The sequence below is a fragment of the Saccopteryx bilineata genome, chromosome 7 (genome assembly GCF_036850765.1).
Source record: "Saccopteryx bilineata isolate mSacBil1 chromosome 7, mSacBil1_pri_phased_curated, whole genome shotgun sequence".
In the NCBI taxonomy this organism is placed as follows: domain Eukaryota; kingdom Metazoa; phylum Chordata; class Mammalia; order Chiroptera; family Emballonuridae; genus Saccopteryx; species Saccopteryx bilineata.
Window position 1 is genome coordinate 81,985,031 of NC_089496.1, and position 27,611 is coordinate 82,012,641.

At 39.2% G+C, this 27,611-nt stretch overlaps 1 protein-coding gene across 1 annotated transcript in view; it reads left to right on the forward strand.

Moving 5' to 3' along the window:
* Window positions 1-27,611, forward strand: part of HELLS (helicase, lymphoid specific) — a 53,190-nt gene that overhangs the window by 15,856 nt on the left and 9,723 nt on the right. The window contains exons 5-21 of the mRNA XM_066239569.1: window positions 1,709-1,745; window positions 1,832-1,896; window positions 3,881-3,919; window positions 4,594-4,815; window positions 5,552-5,734; window positions 6,303-6,446; window positions 9,218-9,414; window positions 11,196-11,292; window positions 12,836-12,997; window positions 15,508-15,647; window positions 15,725-15,863; window positions 17,453-17,536; window positions 17,615-17,734; window positions 22,309-22,425; window positions 22,743-22,902; window positions 26,155-26,251; window positions 26,341-26,417. Coding sequence (XP_066095666.1) covers window positions 1,709-1,745; window positions 1,832-1,896; window positions 3,881-3,919; window positions 4,594-4,815; window positions 5,552-5,734; window positions 6,303-6,446; window positions 9,218-9,414; window positions 11,196-11,292; window positions 12,836-12,997; window positions 15,508-15,647; window positions 15,725-15,863; window positions 17,453-17,536; window positions 17,615-17,734; window positions 22,309-22,425; window positions 22,743-22,902; window positions 26,155-26,251; window positions 26,341-26,417 — 2,080 coding nt within the window. The remainder of the gene's footprint in view (window positions 1-1,708; window positions 1,746-1,831; window positions 1,897-3,880; window positions 3,920-4,593; window positions 4,816-5,551; window positions 5,735-6,302; window positions 6,447-9,217; window positions 9,415-11,195; window positions 11,293-12,835; window positions 12,998-15,507; window positions 15,648-15,724; window positions 15,864-17,452; window positions 17,537-17,614; window positions 17,735-22,308; window positions 22,426-22,742; window positions 22,903-26,154; window positions 26,252-26,340; window positions 26,418-27,611) is intronic.

The window sequence follows — 27,611 nt, forward strand, 5'->3', positions numbered from 1 at the left end:
AAGTCACATATCTAATAAATAATAATACCAGGCCTGGCCTCTGGTGGTGCGGTGGGTAGACCATTCACCTGGAACGCCAAGGTCACCAGATGGCATCTCTGGGCTTGCCTGATCAAGGCACATACACAAGCAACAATGAAAGCAATGAAGAACTACAGTGAAGCAACTATGAGTTGATATATCTTGCTCCCCCCTCAAGTCAATAAATAAAATCTTTAAAATTAATAATGATAATAATGCCATGATTCATGTAAGACCCAACACTGAGCTATACTAAATTGCTTTGATTAGGATATTTTAGAATGCCAATAGGCAAAATAGGGTGTATTTAAGTTACATTATTTGATTTTAGTGTGGTTTGTGGTGATGGTATATATACATAGTTGATAATATTGCAACAAATGTACCTTTTCAAAACTGACTTAAGGTGACTCAGTTTTTATTTCAGGGACTTTGGTTATTTGAGAAATAAGCTTTTTAATTTCACTGTTTTAACCATTCTAATCTTCAGCCTGTTTATATAATTCATCCTTTACTTTGTCCAGTTAAGTTTTAATACCAGGGTTTTTTTTTTTGTTTTTTTTTTCCTCCCTGACTTTGTATTAAAGGCACAAACCATTAATCTGCCTACTCTATCTCCTATTCTCTTTTGGTAATTTCATTTTTAATTCTTTAATTTTAATTTTTTATTTTTTGTGACAGAGGCAGAGAGAGATAGATAGGGACAGACAGGAAGGGAGAGAGATGAGAAGCATCAATTCTTTGTTGTGTGGGACCTTAGTTGTTTGTTCATTGCTTACTTTCTCATATGTGCCTTGACCGTGGGGCTACAGCAGACCGAATAACCCCTTGCTCGAGCCAGTGACCTTGGGTTTAAGCTGGTGAGCCTTGCTCAAATCATATGAACCCACGCTCAAGCTAGGGACTGCAGGATTTCAACCTGGGTCTTCCACATCCCAGTCCGACGCTCTATCCACTGCACCACTTCCTGGTCAGGCTAATTCTTTAATTTTTTATACCATTTAATTTGTTTTATATCTTTGTCATTTTCATTTCTCACTTCTGTTGTCTACTTACTGATCTTTTCCAACTCTCGGTTTTAAACTGTTTGAACATCTCTTCCTCTCCCTTCTCACTTTTTTTTTAGTCAGTATTTTTTATTTCTACTTTCAATTTTTTTACTGAAAATGAGTATTCCTTGTATACCATACCAGTTGAATATCTTCATAAAAATACAGAAGATATAACGTGGTAATTTCAAAAATAAAAATGTTTTCTATGTTTAATGTAGAAAATTTCTCACCTGATCTCTGGTGGCACAGTGGGTCAAGAAAGCATCAACCTGGAATGCTGAGGCTGCCAGTTCAAAACAGCTGGGCTTGCCCGGTCAAGGCATATATCGGAGTTGATGCTTCCTGCTCCTCCCCCCCTTCTCTCTTTCTTTCTCTTTTCTAAAATGAATATATAAACTCTTATAAAAAGAAGAAAAAAATTTCTGTTGTAAAACAACAAGAGGAAAGTAGTCTTTGGGGAAATGTAGAGGGCTATGGTTATAAATAAGTAACAGTACGGAAGTACAGAAAAATGTTACATGAAATGTGATAGTGAAAATTCGTGGAGGTGGTTCAACTGCAAGAAACATTTCTTTATCAGTTTCTTTTAATATGCAGTCCTTAGAAAACTAATATTCTAAATCCTTGTTCTTTAGGGTAAAAGTTCCATTGATGCAAGTGAGGAGAATCCAGGTAAATTTTCTTGTTCTAGTTTTGAAGAATATGTGTTTATATTTTTGCATTAATTGCTATCAAAAAGAATGAATTTTTTTTTATAGTTGTGAGAAAGAAAAGAGGAAGAGAAGATGAATCATACAATATTTCAGAGGTCATGTCAAAAGAGGTAAAAATAAAGGGGGAAGGGCACATAAGATGCGATGCTGAGTAAAACCTTACTGTAAACTTTACATTTTATTAAAGTTGTAAGGATTGTGTTTGTTTACTACATAGTTGGCATGTGAGCCTGTTAAGTGTTTGAGGGAAGAAGATGATATCTTTCTCAAATCTTAACAACTTTGTTCTTATTACTTGTTGAAGACCTTTAGGGAACTAAACCACATACTCATTTCTAAAACCAGATACTTTTTAAAATTTTCTTACTTGTTACCTCATAATAGAAATTAGTTAAAGAGCATCTTCAATTATGACAAACCTTAAGTGTTCCTTAAGCATTAATGCATCACATTGTTACATTTAAAATATTCTTATTTTATTACCTACAAAATTTTTCCTTTAGTAGAAATTGAAAAATTCAAACATTTTAGATCTTCATGAAGTATAAATTTTAAAATTCTTTTCTTTAGGGATATTTCTCCTTACCTCTCCCCGCTCACACAGTCTGCAGTTAGAAAACACTATTATGAGATTTATTGAAGTTTAGCCCATCACATAGTTGTTAATTTAGTCCTTCCAATGTTTGTGACATATCTGCTATAAGGCAAACTTTGTTGTAAGTGGATTAGATGAACCCATAGAGAAAGATAAAGACTGCTGTTGCCTAGTCACCAGGTGACACTCGGGTATTGCCTGTCTTAACATCTAGTGGGAATTTCAGTATCAGAATACTTATTTCTGTATGTTTATTTCTCTTTGCCTTTTGCTCAGCATTGTAAATTCTGATGTCTATCCACAGACAACTAAAGTGGGCTGGAGTTTGAATTGTAATACTTTTGGGAATCCTTATAACAGGAGTAGCCACAACTTGATTTTAGAGTAGAGTTGGGAAAAGTTTTCTCTCAAGGACCAGATAGTAAAAGTTTTTGGCTTTAAGTAGTCTGTGGGTAAATACTCAACCCTGAATTTGGCCATTGTAGCCCAAAAACAGGTATAGTAGATTAGATATACTGTAAACAAATGAGCCTGGCTTTCTTCTAATTAAACTTTATAAAAACAGACCTGTGGTGGCGCAGTGGATAAAGCATGGACCTGAAACTCAGGGGTTGCTGGTTTGAAATCCCAGGCTTGCCTGGTCAAGGCACGTATGGGAGTTGATGCTTCCTGCTCCTCCCCCCACGTCTCTTTCCTCTCTAAAATAAATAAAATCTTTAAAAAAAAAAAGAAAAAAACAACTTCATTTATAAAAATGGGTTGCCAGCCCATAGAATATAGTTTGCCAACCTCTATACTAGAGAATTTTTGGCCTTCTGTAAATTTGCGCCTAGCCTAGTCTATTAAGACTTTTTTTTTTTTTAAGGAAAATTCAGGTGTAAATAGCCCAGTTTTTTGTTTTTTTTTTAATTTTTTAATTTTTTTGTATTTTTCTGAAGCTGGAAATGGGGAGGCAGACAGACCCCCCGCATGCGCCTGACCGGGATCCACCCGGCACGCCCACCAGGGGGCGATGCTCTGCCCATCCGGGGCATTGCTCTGTTGCGACCAGAGCCACTCTAGCGCCTGCGGCAGAGGCCATGGAGCCATCCCCAGCGCCTGGGCCATCTTTTGCTCCAATGGAGCCTCGGCTGCGGGAGGTGAAGAGAGAGACAGAGAGGAAGGCGAGGGGGAGAGGTGGAGAAGCAGATGGGCGCCTCTCCTGTGTGCCCTGGCCAGGAATCGAACCTGGGACTTCCGCACGCCAAGCCGATGCTCTTACCACTGAGCCAACCGGCCAGGGCTAAATAGCCCAGTTTAATGTATTGCTAACTAATTAAAAGTTTTATAAGACAACTATAGGCTTGATTTTGCCTGAGGTCTTCAGATTTGACTCTTATTTTAATTAACTTGAGAGCCTTATCCCTATTTCCTGGCATAAAATCAGAACTGTAAATATCTGTAAAATACATGAATGAACCACATACATTGTTATTTTGTCTGTTTTCTCAATTTCCTAGGAAATTTTGTCTGTGGCTAAAAAAAATAAAAAGACTAAGGTAAGAGATTTAAAATAGATTTTATATTTGCTTCCCTGACAATTACCCTTTTTATTTTAATCACTAGTATACTTTCTTCTCTCACCAGTTAATCTGTTTCATAGCCTTATGGAAAGTACCCATTCACTTTTTTATAAGACTTTTTTTATGAAATCGCTATATCCTTGTTTTCACATACTTAAAATATGTTGTAGAGGTCACCAACCAGTAAAATCTATTAATGGTCATAAGTTGGTACTGAGGTAACAAACAGATAAATTTCTATCTTTGAGTATGATATATTGAATTTTTAAACTTTACTTTGCCATTCTACAATGAAAATAATTATTTAGAAGTGTTTCTTTGTTGCTTAAAAGGAAATTTTTTTCTCTTTCACAAAAAGACATTGTTAATTTTATTTGCTGTGGGTAGAGGAAATTATTTAATTCATTAAATTCCTGAGGTAGCAGGAACCTGTAAAGGTTCAGAAGTGGTTGTTTCCCTAATGTCTTTGCATTTTGTGGGGAAAGTGGGGAAGTAAGGTAACTGTCTAAGGGTTTTATTCAACAGAAGGTTTATTTCTACATACCTACTGATTATAGCACTGGGTACATTTTGATTTAGCATTGACATATTTTAGGTAGAGGGTACTAGCATTATAGATCAAACTTCTAATTAAACTTTTTTCTTTATAGGATGAAAGCTCTTCTAATCTCTGTGTAGAAGATCTTCAGAAAAACAAAGACTCGAATAGTATAATTAAAGATAGGTTGTCGCAAACGGTTAGGCAGAATACTAAATTCTTCTTTGACCCTGTTCGGAAATACAATGGACAGCCTGTACCCTTTCAGCAACCAAAACACTTTACAGGAGGTGTGATGCGTTGGTACCAAGTAGAAGGCATGGAATGGCTTAGGGTAATGGATTCTCAATTTTAATAAGTTGATGCGTTTCTTTTTTTCTATTTGTGTGTGTGTGTGTGTGGTGGTTTTCTTTTTCTTCCTTGAAGTGAGAATCAAGTAGGTAGAGATAGACACCCACATGAGCCCTACGGGGATCCACCTGGTATGCCCACCAGGGGGCAATGATCTGCCCATCTGGGGGCTTTGCTCCTTTGCAACCAGAGCCATTCTAGTGCCTGAGGTGGAGGCCACAGAGCCATCTTCAGAGCCTGGGCCAACTTTATTCCAGTTGAGCCTTGGCTGTGGGAGGGGAAGAGAGAGAGTGAAAGAAAAGAGAGGTGGAGGGTGGAGAAGCAGATGATTGCTTCTCCTGTGTGCCCTGACCTAGAATCAAACCTGGGATATCCACGTGCCGGCCGATGCTCTACTGCTGAGCCAACCGGCTAGGCCTCGATTCATTTCTATGTAAACTATTAATATGATGTAATAACTTGAATTGTTTGTTCCTTCTATTATATGTAAATTATTTATGTGAAAGTACTCATATTCTGATTTATTTACCCAGATAGATTTTTAAAAGTGAAAGTTATCTTGAAGGCTGCCAACACTTACGTCTTTGATAGCCGCCTTCCTACAGTGTGAACAATGTCAGTCTCATAATTATCTTTGAATTAAAAAAGTAAACAGTTACTGATCCAGTGGTTCCTTATATCAGAAATAATTCAAATAAAATGTGTATTATTTTGTCCAGATGCTTTGGGAAAATGGAATTAATGGCATTTTAGCAGATGAAATGGGATTGGGAAAGACGGTTCAGTGCATTGCTACAATTGCATTGATGATTCAGAGAGGGGTACCTGGACCTTTTCTTGTCTGTGGCCCGTTGTCTACACTTCCTAACTGGATGGCTGAATTCCAAAGATTTACACCAGAAGTAAGACATGTTCCTTTGTTAAGTATATATCATTTCAAATCTTTATATTGTTTATAAATTATAGATCTCATTGTAATTTTATTGATTTTTGTGAAAACACTGCATCTTATTTGATATACCTTTCAATCTCATCAATACCTACTTTAAGTTTATAAAGAAGAATGGGTATTAGTAACCTTAGACAGGTTGCCAAAGATATCTCTGGATAATTTTTCAGTATGTTGGGTAATTTGGTTCACCTGAGACAGACCTAGGTAGAATTTGTTCTTTAATTCTCTTTATTCTTATTATGATGTTTTTCTTTCATATGTATCTGTTGTCATAGTCACATCCTTTTGCCTAATGAGAATCATTTCAAAAATAGCTTTGCCATCTACCTTGCCTTACACTGTATTTGTTCTTACAGCTTTTCAATTCTCCATAGTAGTTCAACAATTTGTTAGAATTGATTTCTTTTATGACAGAAAAATAGAGCCAAGATTGTTATTTCTCTGAAATGATTGTTATATTTCCAAGTTTTTATATTTATATTTCTAAATTTTTGTCATAAACCTATATAAAATCTTAGATTCCTACTATGTTGTACCATGGAACCCGCCAGGAACGTCGAAAATTGGTAAGGCATATTCACAAACGGAAAGGAACACTACAGATTCATCCTGTGGTAATCACTTCATTTGAAATAGCCATGAGAGACCGAAATGCGTTACAGGTATAGTCTTTAAAAAATTTATTGTTGATATGAGAGAATAGAGAGTGAAGCATGAAGTTGTTCCACTTAGTTGTTCCATTTACTTGTGCACTCATTGATTGCTTCTCATGCATGCCTTGACCAGGGATCAAACCCACAGCCTTGGTGCACTAGGACAATACTATCCACTGAAGCACCCAGCCAGGGCCAGAATGAATGGTCTTCATTGGATTCTTTGTAATCCATAAATCACAATTTTATAACATTTTCTCATTGTCCAGTAGCATTTCTTTATAGTTTTTTGTCTGATGGAAGTAACAGATTATATTATACGCCTTATCTTAGAAACTGAAGGTTTATTTGAACAGAAAGATTGAGATGAAGGTTGTAGTCTCTAAAAAGAAATTGGGCCTGACCTGTGGTGGTGCAGTTGATGAAGCATCAAACTGGAATGCTGAGGTCACTGGTTCGAAACCCTGAGCTTGCTTGGTCAAGCAAGGCACATATGGGAGTTGATGCCTCCTGCTCCTTCCCCCATTCTCTCTCTCTAAAAAGGAATAAATAAATTTTAAAAATCTAAAAAAATTAAAGCCTCTGGCACTTTAATCTGTTACAGATGTCTCTGACATGTGGTTTAATTTTAATCAAATAAGAATAAGCTGTATGAAGACAACTATTTTTAGACTTAATGGATCTATAGCATATCATTTGCATCTCGTTTTTCTTCATGCTGTAGCTACTTAATTATTAGTGCCCAAGAAACAACAAATGGAAATTTGACCATCTCTCATTGCCTATTCAATTTGTATATGTTGTATTGCTTTTTTTTATTTTTTAACTTTGCCACCTATTTTACATAAAGCTTTTTACTGCTTTATTTTTGCTTTCTCCACTTATGTGTCGATGGAACTTTGGAGTGTTAATTGCAGTTATGTTAAGGTTTTCACAGTAAAAGTATATACTGCTTGCAGAAAAAGCAGAATACAAAGACTTAAAATTCTGCACTTGTAATTCTGAGAATTGTTTCTGCTTTATTAAATAACATGTTAACATATAGGTATAATTTAAATGGAATAGTATACCATTCATTCTTTTTTTAAACTTGTATTTTAAAGTAAATAGTATATCAAGACCATTCTATTTTGTTCTCCCTATCCATCCCTTATTGAAATAGGTAAACTTCCTTGGCAGTTCTATTTGCTAATGGCTAGAATTTTAAAAATTTCTCTTTCACTGAGCTTATATTTCTAATTTTAAGAGTTAATGGTTGATGGCATTGGGGGTGCAGAGCTCCTAGTTCACTAATTTATTTTCTAATTCTTTGTCATTTCCATTTTTTTAATTCTTGCCTTTTTAAAGGATGTTTTATATTTTATTTGGGTTTTTAAGGTAGATGGCTTTTGGTAAGGTATTATCTGGCTTACCATATTACTAGAAAAAGAATTCTCGAGTTATTTTTATTAAAGCATTAATGTTATAAAACACCTATTGTTGTGTTTTGCTATGAGTGTATAAAGTAAAATACAAAAAGATGCCCCATTTTATACTCTTCCCCCAATTTGCCAATCCTGTTATCTAATGATATGTCTAGCCAGTTAGGTTTGTATTTCTCAGAAATATTGCTATTTCTGTATTTTTACCCAATAAGATAGATAAACTTTAAGTTTACCTGGTCAAGATTAAAGAGAAATATATTAAAAATGAGAAGTTTAAAACAATTGCCACAAATGGATGGCTTTCTGCAAGGACAAATTAAAATTGACCCCAGAAGAAAGGAAACTTAAATAAACCATAACAAAACTTTTAAGAACATCAGCATTTTACAGAGTGTCAATCTCAGGCATAGGCCTCAAAATGAAAATTCTGAAGTTTGATTTTTCAGAGTATGTAGAACCGATAAAAGCATTCAATTCCTTTTTAGTTGTCTAATAAAACATTAATCAAAATTTGATGACAGTGTTGCCTGACCAGGCGGTGGCGCAGTGGATAGAGTGTGGGACTGGGATGTAGAGGACCCAGGTTCAAGACCCCAAGGTCGCCAGCTTGAGCGTGGGCTCATCTGGTTTGAGCAAAAAGCTCACCAGCTTGGACTCAAGGTTGCTGGCTCAAGCAAGGGGTTACTCGGTCTGCTGAAGGCCCACCGTCAAGGCACATATGAGAAAGCAATCAATGAACAACTAAGGTCTCGCAATGAAAAACTGATGATTGATGCTTCTCATCTTCATTCCTGTCTGTCCCTATCTATCCCTCTATCTGACTCTCTCTCTGTCTCTGAAAAAAAAAATTGTCAATGTTTTAGAATGGGAAACTGCAGACTTTGACAAAAGAATGTTTGTGAGAAAAACTTAAATACATAGTAGCAAGTAGACTTTATTATTTTTCTTATTGATTTTACAGAGAAGAGGGGGATGGAGCAAGAATTATCAATTCATAGTTGTTTTACTTTAGTTGTTTATTGATTGCTTGTTGTATATGTCTTGACCAGGCAAGCCCAGGGGTTCAAACCAGCGACCTCAGCATTCCAGGTCAATGCCTTATCCAGTGCACCGCAACAGGCCAGACATAGACTTTAATTATTAGTTCACGGCCAGGCCAAGTAAGGTCTATTTCAGGAACACAAGAATATAATAGTTTAGAAAAATTACCTTTAGTAAATCAAAGGAAAACATAAGCATTTCAATAGATATAGAAACGCCACTTGATAAACTTGAACATCTCTGATAGAGAGGTTTTATTTTTAGGAAAAATTGTGAGGCACCATTTAAAATATTTTCTTTAAATTCCTTTTCCAGCATTGCTATTGGAAATACTTAATAGTAGATGAAGGACACAGGATTAAGAACGTGAAGTGCCGTCTAATCAGGGAGTTAAAACGATTCAACGCTGATAACAAACTTCTTTTGACTGGGACTCCCTTGCAGAACAATTTATCAGAACTCTGGTCATTGCTAAACTATTTGTTGCCAGATGTATTTGATGACTTGAAAAGGTAGGTAAGCCAATTATTTCAGCTCTGTGTTTCTCTGACCTCAAAATCTATGATAGTTAAAATTAATTTCTTTATGAACTAAGATAATGGCTTTTGTGCAAGTTTTTTGTGGTATATATTGTATATTTTACTCTTATTTATTTATTTATTTATTTAAGTTAGAGGAGGGGAAATAGTGAGACAGACTCCTGCATGTACCCTGACCAGGATCCACACAGCAACCTCTGTCTGGGGCTTATGCTTTTTTTTTGACAAGAGACAGAGAGAGTCAGAGAGAGGGACAGATAGGGAGAGACAGAAAGGGCGAGAGATGAGAAGCATCAATTCTTCATTGTGGCTCCTTAGTTGTTCACTAATTGCTTTCTCATATGTGCCTTGAACCTGGAGCTACAGCAGAGCAAGTGATCGCCTGCTCAAGCCAGCGACCTTTGGACTCAAGCCAGATGAGTCGGTGCTCAAGACGGCAACTTTGGGGTTTCAAACCTGGGTTCTCTGTGTCCCAGTCCGATGCTTTATCTGCCACTGCCTGGTCAGGCTGGGGCTTACTCGTGAATCAGCCAAGCTATCCTCAGTGCCCTGGGCCAACATCTGAATCAGTTGCGCCACTGGCTGCAAAGGAAGACAAAGGATAAAAGGAAAGGAGAAAGGCAGATGGTCACTTCTGTTCTATGCCCTTACCGGACATTGAACCCGGGATGTCCATATGTGTGGCCAATGTTCTATCCCAGAGCTAACCGGCCAGGGCTGCAGTCTGCCTTTATTAAAGAGAAAAAAATATATGTACATTAATGTGTATAACTGCTGTGCAAAGTGTGTAAATATTTAAAACAAGGGAAAGTCTCCTTTAAGAAAATATCTGGCCTGACTAGACATTGGCACAGTGGGTAGAGCATCAGACTGGGATACAACTGACCCAGGTTTGAAACCCTGAGGTGTCTGCTTGAGCCTTGGGCTCATCTGGCTTGAGCCCAGAGGTTGCTGGCTTGAGCAAGGGGTCACTCACTCTGCTGTAGCCCCCAGGTAAAGGCACATGAGAAAGCAATTAGTGAACAACTAAGGAGCCGTGAAGAAGAATTGATGCTTCTCATCTCCCTTTCTGTCTGTCTGTCCCTATCTGTCCCACTCTCTGACTCTCTGACTCTCTCTGTCTCTGTGAAAAAAGAAATTATCTGGCCCTGGCTGGTTTGCTCAGTGGGTTAAGTCATTTGGAAACAACAAGGTTGCGGATTGATCTTCGGTTAAGGCACAAACTGGAGCAAACAAAAAAATGTATGACTGAATGGAACAACTCGCTTCCCTTCCTGCTTCCCTCTTCTCACCCTATCTCTATAAAAATCAATAAAAATTAAGCCTTTGCTGGATAGCTGTCTGTTGGATCTTCGTCGTGAAGCACAGAGGTTGTCAGGTTCAATTCTCCAGGCAGGGTACATACAGGAGCAGCTTAATGTTTCTGTTTCTCTCTTCCCTGCTTCTGTCCCCCAAAAAAAGAAAGAAAGAAAAAGAATGCCTTGGCCCATGGCAGAGTGGGTAGACTCGGTCATCCAGCGAGTGCTGGCTTCACCCCCAGTATCACTGATTCAAGCCCTGGTCAGGGCGTACAAGAGAAGCAATCAATGACACAACTAAGTTAAACAGTGAATTGATGCTTCTTTTTCCCTCCCTCTCAAAAAGAGAGAGACAATGTCTGCATTTTAATATTCACATTGATATAAAATTAAAAATGTAAAATATGTTAATATAATTGATTTATGTGATAGCTTAATTTGTCATTTCTCTTACAGTTTTGAATCTTGGTTTGATATCACTAGTCTTTCTGAAACGGCTGAAGATATTATTGCTAAAGAAAGAGAACAGAACGTATTGCATATGCTGCACCAGGTTTTAACTTTTTTTCTTATTTTGTTTACTGTTGACTCAGAATTAGAAAAGATCAGCCTTTGAACTCTTTGTAGTAGATTTTGGAAAATGAGGGTCCTCCCAAATTTAATAAATTCTCATACCCTCAGAGGTTACATGGCTTAACAGCAGAACTCAAGTGCTGTTTTTGAAATTTTTCCCTTTTCATGTATATTCATTTGACTCCTATTGGTTATTGATAGGTTTCTCAGCCAGAAAAACAAATGGAATGATTTCTATGCGTTGTTTGCCATGATTCATAATTACTGTTTCCTTTAATCTCTACCCATCTAAAGTATCTCAAATAACCATAATTTTCAAAGGTCTCCTAGTTATTTGCAGAGGTGGGACTGAAAAGCTTCTTAATTGTGTTTTGACAGTTTTATTCAAAATCCTCACAATTTTTTTAAAGTTTATACATATTATAACAATATGAAGCACTATAGAAATGGGAAGTAAAAGTAATATCCTAGGTAATACTCACCCTCCCAAATCTTTTCCCTTTTTTACTGGGTAATTTCCTTTAAGTATATTTGTTTATGGATCTAAAGATTTTTTAAAAATGAAACAAGACCTATTGTTAATGTTTTCTCCATTCTCTTGTAAAGTCTCTCTTCCTGGCTTTGTACTGCCAGGGTATTTTTTAAGGACCTAAGCAGTTTAATAATGTTTAATTATCTGTTACTTCCATGTTGTTTTATAAATGTGGAAATCACTTGTCATCACATGGCTAATGAAAGAATAATTTGAAACCAGAAGTTTTAGATTTTTTTTTTTTTTTTTTTTTTCTGAAGCTGGAAACAGGGAGAGACAGACAGACTCCCGCATGCGCCCGACCGGGATCCACCCGGCACGCCCACCAGGGGCGATGCTCTGCCCATCCTGGGTGTTGCCATGTTGTGACCAGAGCCACTCTAGCGCCTGAGGCAGAGGCCACAGAGCCATCCCCAGCGCCCGGGCCATCTTTGCTCCAGTGGAGCCTTGGCTGCGGGAGGGGAAGAGAGAGACAGAGAGGAAGGCGCGGCGGAGGGGTGGAGAAGCAAATGGGCACTTCTCCTATGTGCCCTGGCCAGAATCGAACCCGGGTCCTCCGCACGTTAGGCCAACGCTCTACCGCTGAGCCAACTGGCCAGGGCCGTTTTAGAATTTTTAGGAGGTTTTCATTTCCACATCTCTGGGAAGACATGATTGGTTGATTTACTGGTTTTCTGTTCATCCAAAACCTCACTTTGATAGCTATGGACTCTAACGTTTACCCTAAGATGTACAAATAACACTTTATTTTAGCTTTTTAAAAATATTCAGGGGATTAAGAAAATTAATAAATTTTGAAATGTTATGAATAAATGCTGAGTTTGTCATGTGGTGATCTAGTCTGGGAAAATTTCAAGGAGACATTTAGTTGCTCTTTCTGAGACTTGGTTTTGTTGTAGGAAGAAAGGAGAAGGGTAGTAAAGAAGGGGAAAGGTGACCTGTGGTTAGTATGAATGTACAATATTTTCGTTCTTTCATATTTAAATTTTAGATTCTAACGCCTTTCTTACTAAGAAGACTAAAATCTGATGTTACTCTTGAAGTTCCTCCTAAGCGAGAAGTTGTCGTTTATGCACCACTTTCAAAGAAACAAGAGATCTTTTATACAGCCATTGTGAACCGTACAATTGCAAACATGTTTGGATCCAGTGAGGTAGAGTGTGACTTTGAAATGTATTATAAGTAATAGTTGGCATAGAAAGTTTCATGGTTGATTTCAGTCTTGAGGCTTATCACCTGTTTTCAAAACTTAATGGGGGACAAAAGACAACAAGGATGAATTTCTAAGTGGGGTAAAAGGTGTAAGGACAGTAATGCTGTTTATGGTCCTAAAATTTTTTAAATTTTTTTTAATTTTTATTTTTTTGTATTTTTTCTGAAGCTGGAAATGGAGAGGCAGTCAGACAGACTCCCGCATGCACCGGACTGGGATCCACCCGGCACGCCCACCAGGGGCGTTGCTCTGTTGCTACCAGAGCCACTCTAGCGCCTGAGGCAGAGGCCATGGAGCCATCCCCAGCGCCCAGACCATCTTTGCTCCAATGGAGTCTTGGCTGCGGGAGGGGAAGATAGAGACAGAGAGGAAGGAGAGGGGGAGGGGTGGAGAAGCAGATGGGCGCTTTTCCTGTGTGCCCTGGCTGGTAATCGAACCCGGGACTCCCGCATGCCAGGCCGACGCTCTGCCACTGAGCCAGGGCCTATGGTCCTAAAGTTTAAAGGATGGCTCATGCATTAATTACTTTATAGTCATCTGGGATACTAACTAAGAATTATGATTTGGCCTGGCCTGTGATAGTGCAGTGGATAAAGTATTGACTTGGAAAGCTCAGGTTGCGGATTCAAAACCCTGGGATTGCCTGGTCAAGGCACATAATGGGAGTTGACTTTTTTTTCTTTAACCCCCTTCTCTCTTTTTCTCTCTGTTCCCTCTAAAATGAATAATTAAAATCATAAAAAATATATATATAAGGAAAAAAGAATTATAATGTGGCTTGACCAGGCGGTGGCACAGTGAATAGAGCATCAGCCTGGGATGCTGAGGACCCAGCTTCAAAACACCCAGACCTTGGGCTTAAGCAAGGGGTCACTGGCTCGGTTTCAGCGCTCCATGAAGGCAAATGTGAGAAAGCAGTCAATGAACAACTAGAATGTCACAACAAGTTGATGCTTCTCGTCTCTCTCCCTTCCTGTCTGTCCCTGTTTTCTGTTGTCCTAAATAAAAATATAATATGATTTGAACAAGCACATAGTGTACTAAGGACTTACAAAGTAGACCAATGCCAAAACCATAATGCCTGTATAGGATGTTATTGACAGCCAAAAAATTTCATAGAATGTTGTTTGAAAATACTTTAGCCTGACCAGGTGGTGGTGCAGTGGATAGAGCATTGGACTAAGATATGGAGGATCAAGGTTTGAAACCCAGAAGTTGCCAGCTTGAACCCAGGGTCACTGGCTTGAGCAAGGGGTCACTTGGTCTGCTGTAGCCCCCTGGTCAAGGCACATGAGAAAGCAATTAATGAACAACTAAGGTGCCGCAATGAAGAATTGATGCTTCTCATCTCTCCCTTTCTGTCTGTCTCTCTGTCCCTCTTTCTGCCTCTCTGTTACACACAAAAGTACTTTAGTAACTTACCATATTAGATGGAAGTGGAATGTGATTGTCTTATAATTGAATATTAAATATTTAAATTTTACATAAATATCTAGTTCTTTGAGTAGATGTAGATGACTATTTTTTTCTCAAAATATATTGACACGTTTCTCTTGTACAACTGTTTAACCCTGTTCTCCATTTTAATTATTATTAAAGGTAGAGCCTGGTTTTTTATCTAGTAGAAACTTATAGTATATGTTTTCTATTGTGAGGAATTACATTGCAGTACTTTACCAATCCAAAGAAATACTCTGTAATTTAGTTATGTGGAGGCTTATTTAAGCTGTAAGCTATTAAATCCCTTTATATAAGTTCAAAACAGTTTTATCTGTTCTTAATTTTTCCACTAAGATATGCTGGCATTTACTATAATTCTCAGGTATTGTAATCAGTGTTAAAATAGTTAAATTAAAAAAAAAAATTAAATTTCAGCCCTGGCCAGTTGTTTCAGTGGTAGAGCGTCAGCCTGGCGTGCAGGAGTCCCGGGTTCGATTCCCGGCCAGGGCACACAGGAGAAGCGCCCATCTGCTTCTCCACCTTTCCCCCTCTCCTTCCTCTCTGTCTCTCTCTTCTCCTCCAGCAGCCAAGGCTCCATTGGAGCAAAGTTGGCCCCGGGGCGCTGGGGATGGCTCTATGGCCTCTGCCTCAGGCACTAGAATGGCTTTGGTTGCAACAGATCAAAGCCCCAGATGGGCAGAGCATCGCCCCCTGGTGGGCATGCTGGGTGGATCCCAGTCGGGTGCATGCGGGAGTCTGACTGCCTTCCCGGTTCCAACTTCAGGGGGAAAAAAAAAAGTTAAATTTCATATGACATTTCCATTTGGCTACAGTTTATAGCTCCTTGTCATTGTGCCTCTGGAAATTACTAAACTTGATGAAAGACGAAATGTTTTCTTTTTATTCTAAAACACTTTATACATAGAAATATTATACCCCAGTTTATATATATTTAGACTTTAAGGTCATGGTTTTTTAAACAGACATTTTAAAAATTTGTTCTCTTTTAGAAAGAAACAGTTCAGCTAAGTTCCACTGGACGACCAAAACGGCGAACTAGGAAATTAATAAATTACAGTGAAGTGGATGATTCCCCTAATGAACTGGAAAAATTGATCAGTCAGATGCAGCCAGAGGTGGACCGAGAAAGGTGTGAGTTTAAAAATAAAGTATTCCTTAAATTCATATATTTCCTATTTCTTGTATTCATAGATTATGTTTTTCTAGAGCTGCTTTGGAAGTGAATATTCCTGTAGAATCTGAAGTGAATCTAAAGCTGCAAAATATAATGATGCTACTTCGTAAATGCTGTAATCATCCGTATTTGATTGAGTACCCTATAGACCCAGGCACACAAGAATTTAAGGTAAATATCATTTAATAATGCACTGTTTGGATGCTGTGCCTTTTTTATGTCAGGGGAGAGGTATCATTTTCCATATTGGAAAAATGGGAAATACAGTTTTTCAGTAACACAGTTGCTATCTGCTCTTTTTTCACTTGCTGTCTATTCTAGAGTCACCTTTACTCGTCCGCCTTTTCAATATCGCTTTTAGTTGGCATTCAGCTTGTCAAAACCAGTCTGGCTGCTCATCTTCATCTCAACAAAGATTCCTAGAAGAAAACCAAAATGTTGATACTAAGTTATGGACTTTCAGATGAAATGAAATTGCTTTCTTGGGCTGTTGATGAAAAAATAGCATAATATTAAAAGGAATCAGTTCTAAGTAATCCTCAACACCCCTGTTTCACAGCTGTGTACACTGGGATCTCTCATCCCTGGAAATCCTGGTATTTTGGGCATGTGTATCTGTTTAGGGGTTGATATACTATGGACTGTAGACCATTTAGCAGCACCCGAGTCTCTAGCCACTCGTTGCCAACAGTATCTCCCTTCCTCAGCTGTGACAACCTAAAATGCCACCAGACACTGGCAAGTAACCTGGGAATAGTGGTCAAAATTGACCATATTTGGGAACCACTACTAAGATATTTTGACAAAGTAATTCACATTCGCTAGATGGTGAATAATTTCTTAATCTTCACTACCAGGTTGTTTATAAGCTCTAATGTTCTCTTACATTTCTACTGAGAGTTCTAGCAGTGATTTGAATACATATTTTCTTGAAAATTATACTTGGTTATAAAAAATAGACCTGCCTGACCAGGCGGTGGCGCAGTGGATTGAGCGTCGGACTGGGATGCAGAGGACCCAGGTTCGAGACCCCGAGGTCGCCAGCTTGAGCATTGGCTTGTCTGGTTTGAGCAGGGCTTACCAGCTTGGACCCAGGGTTGCTCGGTCTGCTGTAGCCCCATGGTCGGGGCACATCTGGGAGGGCAGTCGATGAACAACTGGGGTGTCGCAGCGAAAAACTGATGATTGATGCGTCTCATCTCTCTCTCTATTTGTCCCTATCTGTCCCTCTCTCTGACTCTCTCTGTCCCTGTTTAAAAAAAAAAAAAGGACCTTCACCCTGTCCACTTGGCTTAGTAGATGTAGAGTGTCATCTTAGGGCGTTAAGGTCTTGGGTTTGATTCCTGGTAGAGCACATACAAGAAGTAACCAAGGAGTGCACATCTAAGAGGAACAGTGATTTGATTCTCCTCTCCCTCTCTTTCTCTCCCCTTCTCCCCTCTCTCACTCTCTCCCTCCCATCCTCTCTCTTTTTCTCTCAAATCAATGGAAAAATAATAAACCTCAACATGTATCAAGTAAGTTTCACCTTTTACAAAGCCCTTGGGAAAGAAGAAGACAGATTAAGGTTATACTTAAACTGAATTTTGTTTTTATGAATTCATGGGTTTTAAATTCTAGAGTATATCTTTCCTAGAGGAATTAATCTTTGGATAAAAATAAGATAACACTGCTCACATGGTTTTTATTTTGACAAGGTCAAATTATTAATAACTATAATAATTATTTTTCTTCTTTTTTCTTTCTTTGCCCATTTTAAGATTGATGAAGAATTGGTAACAAATTCTGGGAAATTCTTAATTTTGGATCGAATGCTGCCAGAACTAAAAACCAGAGGTCACAAGGTGGTACTTTTGAGATTTTTTTTATTATTCAGTTATTTTATTAATCAGTATAGACACTAAAATATATTTAATTTTCAGGTGCTGATTTTTTCACAAATGACAAGAATGTTGGACATTTTGATGGATTACTGCCACTTCAGAAATTTCAACTTTAGCAGACTTGATGGATCCATGTCTTATTCAAAGAGAGAGAAAAATGTAAGACTACTTACCTCAAACATACTAAATACTTTTTTGTAACTCTTAATTTCTGAAGTAATGTTCAAAATATACCGTCAAATTGAGATACAAAAGACCAAAAACGTAAGTATTTGATTTAGTAAGATGCTTTCAAATTATAAAGTATATTGGCCCTGGCCGGGTTGCTCAGTTGGAAGTGTGATCCCCATGTGGCAAGGTTTGGGCTCATTCCTCAGTGGGGCCACGTAGAGGAACCAAGCAATGACTACATAATTGGGTGAAATAGTAGATAGATGTGTTTCTTCCTCCATCTTTGTAAAAAATCAGTTTAAAAATTTATAGTGTTGCCTGACCAGGTGGTGGCACAGTGGATAGAGCATCGGACTGGGATGCAGAGGACCCAAGTTTGAGACCCTGAGGTCGCCAACTTGAGCGCGGGCTCATCTGGTTTGAGCAAAAGCTCACCATCTTGGACCCAAGGTCGCTGGCTCGAGCAAGGGGTTACTCCATCTGCTGAAGGCCTGTGGTCAAAGTACATATGAGAAAGCAATCAATGAACAACTAAGGCATTGATTTTCAACCTTTTTTGAGCCGGGGCACATTTTTTACATTTACAAAATCCTGGGGCGCACACCACCTACCAAAATGACACAAAATGACACTCTAACACATTAGTACATATTATACATATAGTTAATAATATAGTTTCTAAATGTATTTATACTCACTTAGTGTGAAACCTGGGCCTGTTTCAATGAACACAAAAGGGATATCCTGGCAGGAATGGTAGAAAGACACACACAAAGCTCTTCCTCAACAGTTCTCAGTCTCTCTCTGTTTTTAGTTTTTATTGCAGTCAAACTTGAGAAGCTCAGCTCACATAGATATGTGGTTGAAAATGGGAGCAATGTCAAAATAGCTTTGTTCGCCAGAATGGGGAACTCCTTGGCAACAGATAACCAAAAACTGTCCAAAGGAAGATGAGCAAACTTTAGCTTTAAAGTTAGATAACATTGTGATGCATTGTATATTACCCTCTGGGGGGGGCCTCTTTTAAAAAGAAAAAGGTCAAATATCTATATACACCATCAGGATAGACATAACCAGCTGAAGCTGAGGCTTCATCTAGTGGTGGCAACATTTACCTCCAGTCCTGAACAGGATTAGAAATTGGGACCTTGGGGAGGAGTAGCAGCTTCAACTACTTGCTGCCGCCACACAATGACAAGTGTGCGGCAGCCCAAGCGAGGACCTTCCTGGATGTGGATGAGAGGCGGCCTACTATTGGTTCATCGCTAATGGTCCGGATGAATCCTAGAAGGTGATTGGTCAGTGAGCGTTCCCTGTGCCTCTACTCTTCCTGTTGCTGATAGCTGGAGGGATTGTGAGGGGAATGTTTATGTTCGGATGGAGGTGGCGGGCCAGGTAAATAGCCTCCACGGGCCTTAGTTTGGGGACCCATGTTTAATTTCCCCATGGCACACCTGACCATGTCTCGCGGCACACTGGTTTAAAAACACTGAACTAAGGTGTCAAAAACGAAAAACTGATCATGCTTCTCATCTCTCTCTGTCCCTATCTATCCCTCTCTCTGACTCTGTCTCTGTGTGTTATCTTATGGCACAACCAGACTTAATATCCTAGCAAACACCAGTTTAATAACCATACTAAGAAAATAGGATTTCCCCCCCTTCATTTTGGCTCTTTCTTCCACTTCCAACATTTTACTATGAAAATTTCAGTAATAGCAGTTGAAAGAATTTTATAGTAATCATCTGTAAATCCTCCTAGAACCTGTCATTAAAACTTTACTATTCCTTTTTTATCGCATACCAGTGACACAGAATCACAGCATCAGTCCATTACTGTATCCAATCAATATCCAGTCCTCTTGGTATATTTCAGAAATTATTGATGCTACTCCCTTCTTTCTGATTACTTTAGCATATTTTGTCTTTCGGGATAATATTTAGATATCCTGAAGGGAATAAAGTTTTATATTTGCTGAGTTTTGATGAATACATATGTGTGGGTGTGACCCAAACTATCAAGATACAGAGCATTACCCATCAGCTTGAAGAATTTCCTCTGCTACCTCAGAATCACCCACCTTTCCTGGGTAGCCACTTGTTTTTTGTTGTTTTTATTGATTGAGTTTCCAGAGAGAGAAGAAGGGAGCATCGAGAAGTACTAATTGATAGTTGCTTCACTTTAGTTCTTTGCCTGCTTGTTGGTTGTATTATGTGCCTTGACTGGGCATGCCCAGAGTTTTGACCAGCGACCTCAGCAGTCCAGGTTAACACTGTCCACTGTGCCACCACAGGCCATGCCCACTTGGTGTTTTTTAATCACCTAGGTATTTTTTGTTGTTTGTTTGTTTGCTAGAGAGAAAAAGGTAGAGACAAAGACAGCGGAAGGAAGAGAGGTGAGAAGCATGAACTTGTAGTTGTGACACTTTGGTTATTCATCCATTCATTGCTTTCTCATATCTGCCTTGACCGGAGTATCCAGCTGAGCCAGCGACCCCTTGCTCAAGCCAGTGACCATGGGGTCATGTCTGATCCCATGCTCAAGCTGACAACCTCGGGGTTTCGAACCTGAGTCCTAAGCATCCCAGGGTGACATCATTCACTGTGCCACGGCCTGGTCAGGCTTAATTTTTTAGGGAGGATGGCCTAAATATTTTTTATTAGTATTTTTATACTATTTTCTAATATTATATTAATCTCCATTAAAGTTCCCTTTTGATGTTATTTTTTTTTTCCTTAAGGTTTTATTTATTGATTTTTTTTTTAAACTATTCTTTTTTTAATTTTTTATTTATTCATTTTAGAGAGGAAGGGAGAGAGAGAGAGAGAGAGAAAGAGAGAGAGAGAGAAGGGGGAGGAGCAGGAAGCATCAACTCCCATATGTGCCTTGACCAGGCAAGCCAGGGTTTCGAACCTACAACCTCAGTGTTTCCAGGTTGACGCTTTATCCACTGCGCCACCACAGGTCAGGCTATTTATTGATTTATAGAGAGGGGAGAGAAAGAAAGAAAAAGGGGGGGGGAGGAGCCAGAAGCATCAAACCTTAGTAGTAGTTGCTTCTTGTGTGTGCCTTGACCGGGGATGCCCAGGGATCTGAACCAGCAATGTCAGCATTCCAGAGTGATTCTTTTTTTTGTTTTTGTTTTTTTGTGACAGAGACAGAGGGGCAGATAGGGACAGACAGGGAGGGAGATGAAAATCATCAATTCTTTGTTGCGGCACCTTAGTTCTTTGATAGCTTTGTCATATGTGCCTTGACCGGGGGATTACAGTGGACCAAGTGACCTCTTGCTCAAGCTGGTGAGCTTTGCTCAAATCCGATGAGCCCGTGCTCAAACGACGATCTTGGGGTCTTGAACCTGGGTCATCTGTGTCCCAGTCTGACGTTCTATCCACTGCGCAACCGCCTGGTCAGGCTCAGGCTTTTTTTTTTTAAACAGAAACAGAATCAGAGGGATAGACAGGGACAAGCAGACAGGAATGGAGAGATGAAAAGCATTAATCATTAGTTTTTTGTTGTGCATTGCAACACCTTAGTTGTTCATTGATTGCATCCTCATATGTGCCTTGACCGAGGGCCTTCAGCAGACCAAGTAACCCCCTGCTCAAGCCAGCGACCTTGGGTCCAAGCTGGTGAGCTTTTGCTCAAACCAGATGAGCCCGCACTCAAGCTGGCGACCTCAGGGTCTCAAACCTGGGTCCTCGGCATCCCAGTCCAAAGCTCTATCCACTACGCCACTGCCTGGTCAGGCTCAGGCATTTTTTAAAATTTATTTATTTATTTTAGAGAAAGAGGAGAGAGAGAGAAAGGGGGAGAAGCAGGGCATATCAACTCATATATGTACCTTGAACTGGCAAACCCAGGGTTTTGAACTGGTGACCTCAGAGGTTAAAAATAAAATTTTAAGAAGAAAAAATATGATCTCTTTTTTTGGTTCAAGCTTCCTTATCTTTCCCATGGTTATGTTTATGACAGTGAAACAATACAGATAAAAATTGGCAAAGAGATGAGTTCCATAGGTGAAGTCGAGAAACGAGATGTGCGTTTGCAGTGGAGTCAGAGAAGCACACTTAGTTACCCAGCTGGTTTGTAGTAACACATGTGAAGTGCACCAGGGAAGCTCAGGGTTCTACTGAGGGTCATCAGGTAGGCATGGAGCAGCGGTGACTGCCTGAGCAGTGCTGTCTCAAGCTCCTCTGAAGGTCGGATCAATACTGTGTTGCAGGGCCCCCACTTTTTGGCCACATCCTGGGTCATAGGCACGCATGTGATATTTTTTGTATTGTGAGAGGTAAGTTTTTGGCAATTTTCTCTTTTCAGAAAATTGGCCTTTTTCAACTTTTATGGCTTCTGGGGATTTCAGTATTTCTTTACGTCCTGTCAGAAGTCCTGTGACTGCTAGAGAACGCACACCCAGTTGAAGATTGCTGGGCTCTGTAAACTGGCCTCCCCCTGACCTGCCTTCCTTTCCTGGTGAACACACGGTTATGAGACTGCTGCACCCCATCCACGTTCTAGGCGGGAAGTCTTAATTCCTGTGCTCACACCCTGTTTGCTTTTAGATGCTCAGCTTCAACACAGATCCAGATGTGTTTATCTTCTTAGTGAGTACACGAGCTGGTGGCCTGGGCATTAATTTGACTGCGGCAGATACAGTTATCATTTATGATAGTGATTGGGTAAGTTGTAAGTATAATGCGCTGATTATCATTACATTCTGAACTTTTAATCTTTCATTATATGCTTTGCAATTTCATTCATCTATTTTGAAAAGGTATCCATTTTAAGTAGAAACAATTTTCAGTTATATTCTGTGTGTAAGGTTTGAACTTGTTTTATCAGTGAAGCCGCTCTAGAAGTCTCAATTGAGTTAGGATGCTATTTTAAAAAGTTTTTGATTAGATCACACACACACACATATCCCACACATAGTGTAAGTTTAGATCATTTCAACCTTAAAGTAACCTTCAGTGTTATTTTTCCATTTTATTTTCAGAACCCCCAGTCTGATCTTCAGGCCCAGGATAGATGTCATAGAATTGGTCAGACAAAGCCAGTTGTTGTTTATCGTCTTGTTACAGCAAACACTATTGACCAGAAAATTGTAGAAAGAGCAGCTGCTAAAAGAAAACTTGAAAAGTTGATCATCCACAAAAGTAAATATCAGGTTCTAGTACTTTTTGCTTTGGTTGTCTGTTGTGTATTGTGCTTTTTTGTTGTTTTTTTCATTGTTTTTTAGTGAGAGTGAGAGACAGACTGGAAGGGAGAGATGAGAAGCATCATTTCATAGTTGCTGTGCCTTAGTGGTTCATTACTTGCTTTCTTATATGTGCCTTGACCGGGGAGCTCCAGCTGAACCAGAGACCCCATGCTCAATCCAGCAACCTCTGGTTTCAAACCTGGGTCCTCAGCATCCCAGGCTGACACTATCCACTGTGACACTGCCTGGTCAAGCTGAATTTTTGTTACTTTTAATTTCTTTGTAAAAGAAATTAGGCTAGGCTAGATTAGTGCAGGATTTATTAAATTGGCAGTGGTAAATTTGCAGATATAAAATTTCATAGTGCCTATCTGAAATATGTCACAGGGATGTGAAATGATGTAAATGCTTTTCTTGATAAGAAATTTTCCTGTGAAGATATAAGAAAACTTCAAAGCCTTTTTTTTACAATTTCAATATATTAAGTTCTAGAATGTTAAACGTATACTAAAGTAGCACTTGAAAATCAGTTTACTTAGTTGAACCACTAGTTCAAGAAATATTTTAACTCTGTAGTGTCCACTTTTCATCACATATTTAAAAAATATATAGTATTTTTTAATCTAGAAGAGATTATGAGGAGTAAGGAAAATCAAGTGGGTTAGGCATTGTTGGCATTTTCTCTTAATTCCTTGAAGTTTTCCTTTTGTTCATTCACTGTAAACTTATATCAGTGTTTGGATAATGACTTGATGTCTGGCTACATTAAGAACAGTGTAATACCTGACCTATGGTAGTTCAGTGGATAAAGTGTTAATTTTGAATGCTGAGATCACAGGTTCAAAACCCCTCACTTGCCCGATAAAGGCACATGAGAAGCCCACTCCTTCCCCCCTTTCTCTCATTCTTCTCTCTCTAAAAATCAATAAATGAAACTTTTTAAAATCTTTAAAAATAAAAAGTATAAAATTATCTGTTTTGAAGCCTAGAGAAATGGAACACCATCATGTTGAAAACTGATATCAATTTATTTTATACTTTTCTACTTCAAGTAAATTAAGTCCTTAATGTTGATAGGTTCTGCAGTTTGAAGCGAAACGTGTGTGTGTGTGTGTGTGTGTGTGTGTAAACCAGTTTTACTGTAGACTATTTACTATAAACAATAGTTATGTTCCTATGACATCTGATCAACATTACGATAAAACAACCTTCACGAACTGCTATACTTTTTCCACTGTTCCTGATTTTGAGGGAAATATGGATTAGGAGTTTTTTTGTTTTGTTTGTTTTGTTTTTGTGACAGAGGGAGAGGGACAAACAGGAAGGGAGAGAGATGGGAAGCATCAATTCTTTTTTGTGGCTCCTTGTTGCAGCTCCTTAGTTGTTCATTGTTCATTGATTGCTTTCTCATATGTGCCTTGACTGGGTGGCTATACCAGAGCGAGTGACCCCTTGCTTAAGCCATTGACCTTTGGGCTCAAGCTAGATACCATGGGGTCATGCTTGTCTATGATGCGACACTCAAGACAGCAACCCTGCACTCAAGCTCATGACCTCAGGCTTTTTTTTTTTTTTTTTTTTTCTGAAGCTGGAAACGGGAAGAGACAGTCAGAAAGACTCCCGCATGTGCCCGACCAGGATCCACCCAGCACGCCCACCAGGGGGCGACGCTCTGCCCCTCCGGGGCGTCGCTCTGTTGCGACCAGAGCCACTCTAGCGCTTGGGGCAGAGGCCAAGGAGCCATCCCCAGCGCCCGGGCTATCTTTGCTCCAATGGAGCCTCGCTGCGGGAGGGGAAGAGAGAGACAGAGAGAAAGGAGAGGGGGAGGGGTGGAGAAGCAGACGGGCGCCTCTCCTGTGTGTCCTGGCTGGAATCGAACCTGGGACTTCCGCACGCCAGGCCGACGCTCTACCACTGAGCCAACCGGCCAGGACCTACCTCAGGCTTTTGAACCTTGGCTCTCCCTGTCCCAGTACAGTTCTCTATACACTGGCCACCGCCTCGTCAGGCTGGATTAGGTTTTAGACAACTTTAATTTGACAGGATAGACCATATATAGTAGATCGTAATTAGAATATATATTGGAGGAAGAAAGAACTATATCCTAATGAGATTAGTGCAAAATGAAAATTTTTTCCTATTCTGCTTTAGGAATTTGACAGAAATATATTTTGTTTGTTGAATATAGTTTAAGTAAAGCTTATGGTTTTATTTTTCTAAGTTCTATTTTCAGTATTTTTGATAATAAAATATCAAACAATTTGAAAGGAGTTTATAATTAGATTGTCCTTTATTGAGGTATAAAATACATACAGCCCTGGCCGGTTGGCTCAGTGGTAGAGCATTGGTCTGGCATGTGGGAGTCCCGAGTTCGATTCCCGGCTAGGGCACATAGGAGAAGCGCCCATCTGCTTCTCCACCCCTCCCTCTCTCCTTCCTCTCTGTCTCTCTCTTCCCCTCCCGCAGCCAAGGCTCCATTGGAGCAAAGTTTGCCCGGGTGCTGAGGATGGCTCTGTGGCCTCTGCCTCAGGCGCTAGAATGGCTCTGAATGCAACAGAGCGACGCCTCAGATAGGCATGTCAGGTGGATCCCTGTCGGGCGCATGCGGGAGTCTGTCTGACTGCCTCCCTGTTTCCAACTTCAGAAAAATACCATAAATAAATAAATAAATAAACGAATAAATGTAAATAAAATACATACAGATTCTAAGTGTACAGTGAAGAATTTTGACATATGTATATAATGTAGCAATCTTCTCGACCAAAATCACAAACATTTCCATTGTTCAGTTAAGTTTTCTCCTGCATCATTTGTCTGTATCCTTTTTAGTCTAGCTACTTTTTCTCACCATAGTGTTTTGAAATTATCTGTGTATTAGAAGTTCAGTGGTTTTTGTTTGTTTTTTAATAAATAAATAGTTTGTTGACCATTCTCTTCATTTATGTTTAAATTATTTCCAGATTTTGACTCTTATCAATAAGCTGTTCTTAGGATAGGTATATGTTTCACTTAGGAAACTACCAAGCTTTTCCCTAGTGTAGACATTCCATTTTATTTTATACTCTTATCAGCAAAGTTTGAGGATTTCAGAATTGCTTTTCTTCTATACTAGCATTTGGTTTTATCTGTCCTTTTTAGTGTAAGCAATTCTAATGGCTTTGTATTGTATTTTGGTTTTAAAAATTTGAATTTCTTGAAAACTTTCTAGATCATTTCAAAGGTGGTCGATCTGGATTAAATCCATCTAAGAACTTCTTAGACCCTAAGGAATTACTGGAGTTGTTAAAATCTAGAGATTATGAGAGGTAAGGTGTTTTATTTTTTAATTTTAGGAAAACATAATTCATGGTTTTGATTTACCATAGAGTTCTGAATGTTTTGCTTTCTATTGTAGGGAAGTAAAAGGATCCAGAGAGAAGGTCATTAGTGACGAAGATCTAGAGTTGTTGTTAGATCGAAGTGATCTCATAGGTAAATATCTCTCCTTTTATTTTCATGGAAACGTAAGTAGAGAGAATAGTATAAGTATAGTTTACTCATCTGCAGTACACAACATTTAACCAATCTTCTTTCATTTTTATTTTGTATTGTCAGAATCTTAAAAGGATGACATTTTTACCCATCTTTCTCATACATCCTTTACTAAGAACATGTTTTCAAACATAGCCGTTATGTAATTATTACATTTAAGAGAATTGGCACTAATATCCATTCCATATCCAGATTTTGCCAGTTGCCTTAAGTCTTTTTAGAGTTCGAATCAGAATCAAAATTTTATTATATTCCTCACGCCCCCACCCCTTTTTTGTATTTTTTTCTGAAGTTAGAAGCAGGGAGGCAATCAGACTCCGGCATGCGGACCAACCGGATCCCCTAGGCATGCCCACCAGGGGGCGATGCTCTGCCCATCTATGGCCTTGCTCCTTTGCTATAGGAGCCAGTCTAGCACCTGAGGCAGAGGCCATGGAGCTGTCCTCAGCACCCAGGCCAACTTTGCTCCCATGAAGCCTTGGCTGCGGGAGGGGAAGATAGAGAGAGAAAGGAAAGGGGGAAGGGTGAAGAAGCAGATGGGCGCTTCTCCTGTGTGCCCTGACCAGGAATTAAACCTGGGACTCCCGCACGCCAGGCTGATGCTCTACCACTGAGCCAACCGACCAGGGCCTGTTCCCCCTTTTTTTAATAATACTTTCCTCCCTTTTTTTAATGCCATTGATTTGTTGCAGAAAACTGTTTGTTCTATAAAGTGACCTACATTCTAAAAATAACTAATTTCTGCCTCCCATTCCCTTTTGTTGTCCTTTGACTTGTTTCTCAGTGTGTTTCTTTTCTGATAAAGTGGTAAGTAAATAGCTTCTGTGAATAGCTCTATAGGCATAATTATATCCAGGTTCGTATCTTAGGAATACTGCTTTCTTTTCGTATTTTAAATCATACGAGCAGGCAAGTAATATCTTGGTTTCTTATTTTTAGTATGCTAAGATTGATCAGCAGATACATGTTGATCTTTTTTATTAATTGAGAGGAGGGGAAGCAGAAAGACTCCCACATATGCCACCTCCAGGATCCACCTGGCAAGCCCTCTATGGGGTGATGCCCTGCTCTACAACCAAGCTATTTTTAGCTCCTTAGCAGGAGGCCAGAGAACCATCCTCAGTACCTGGTGCC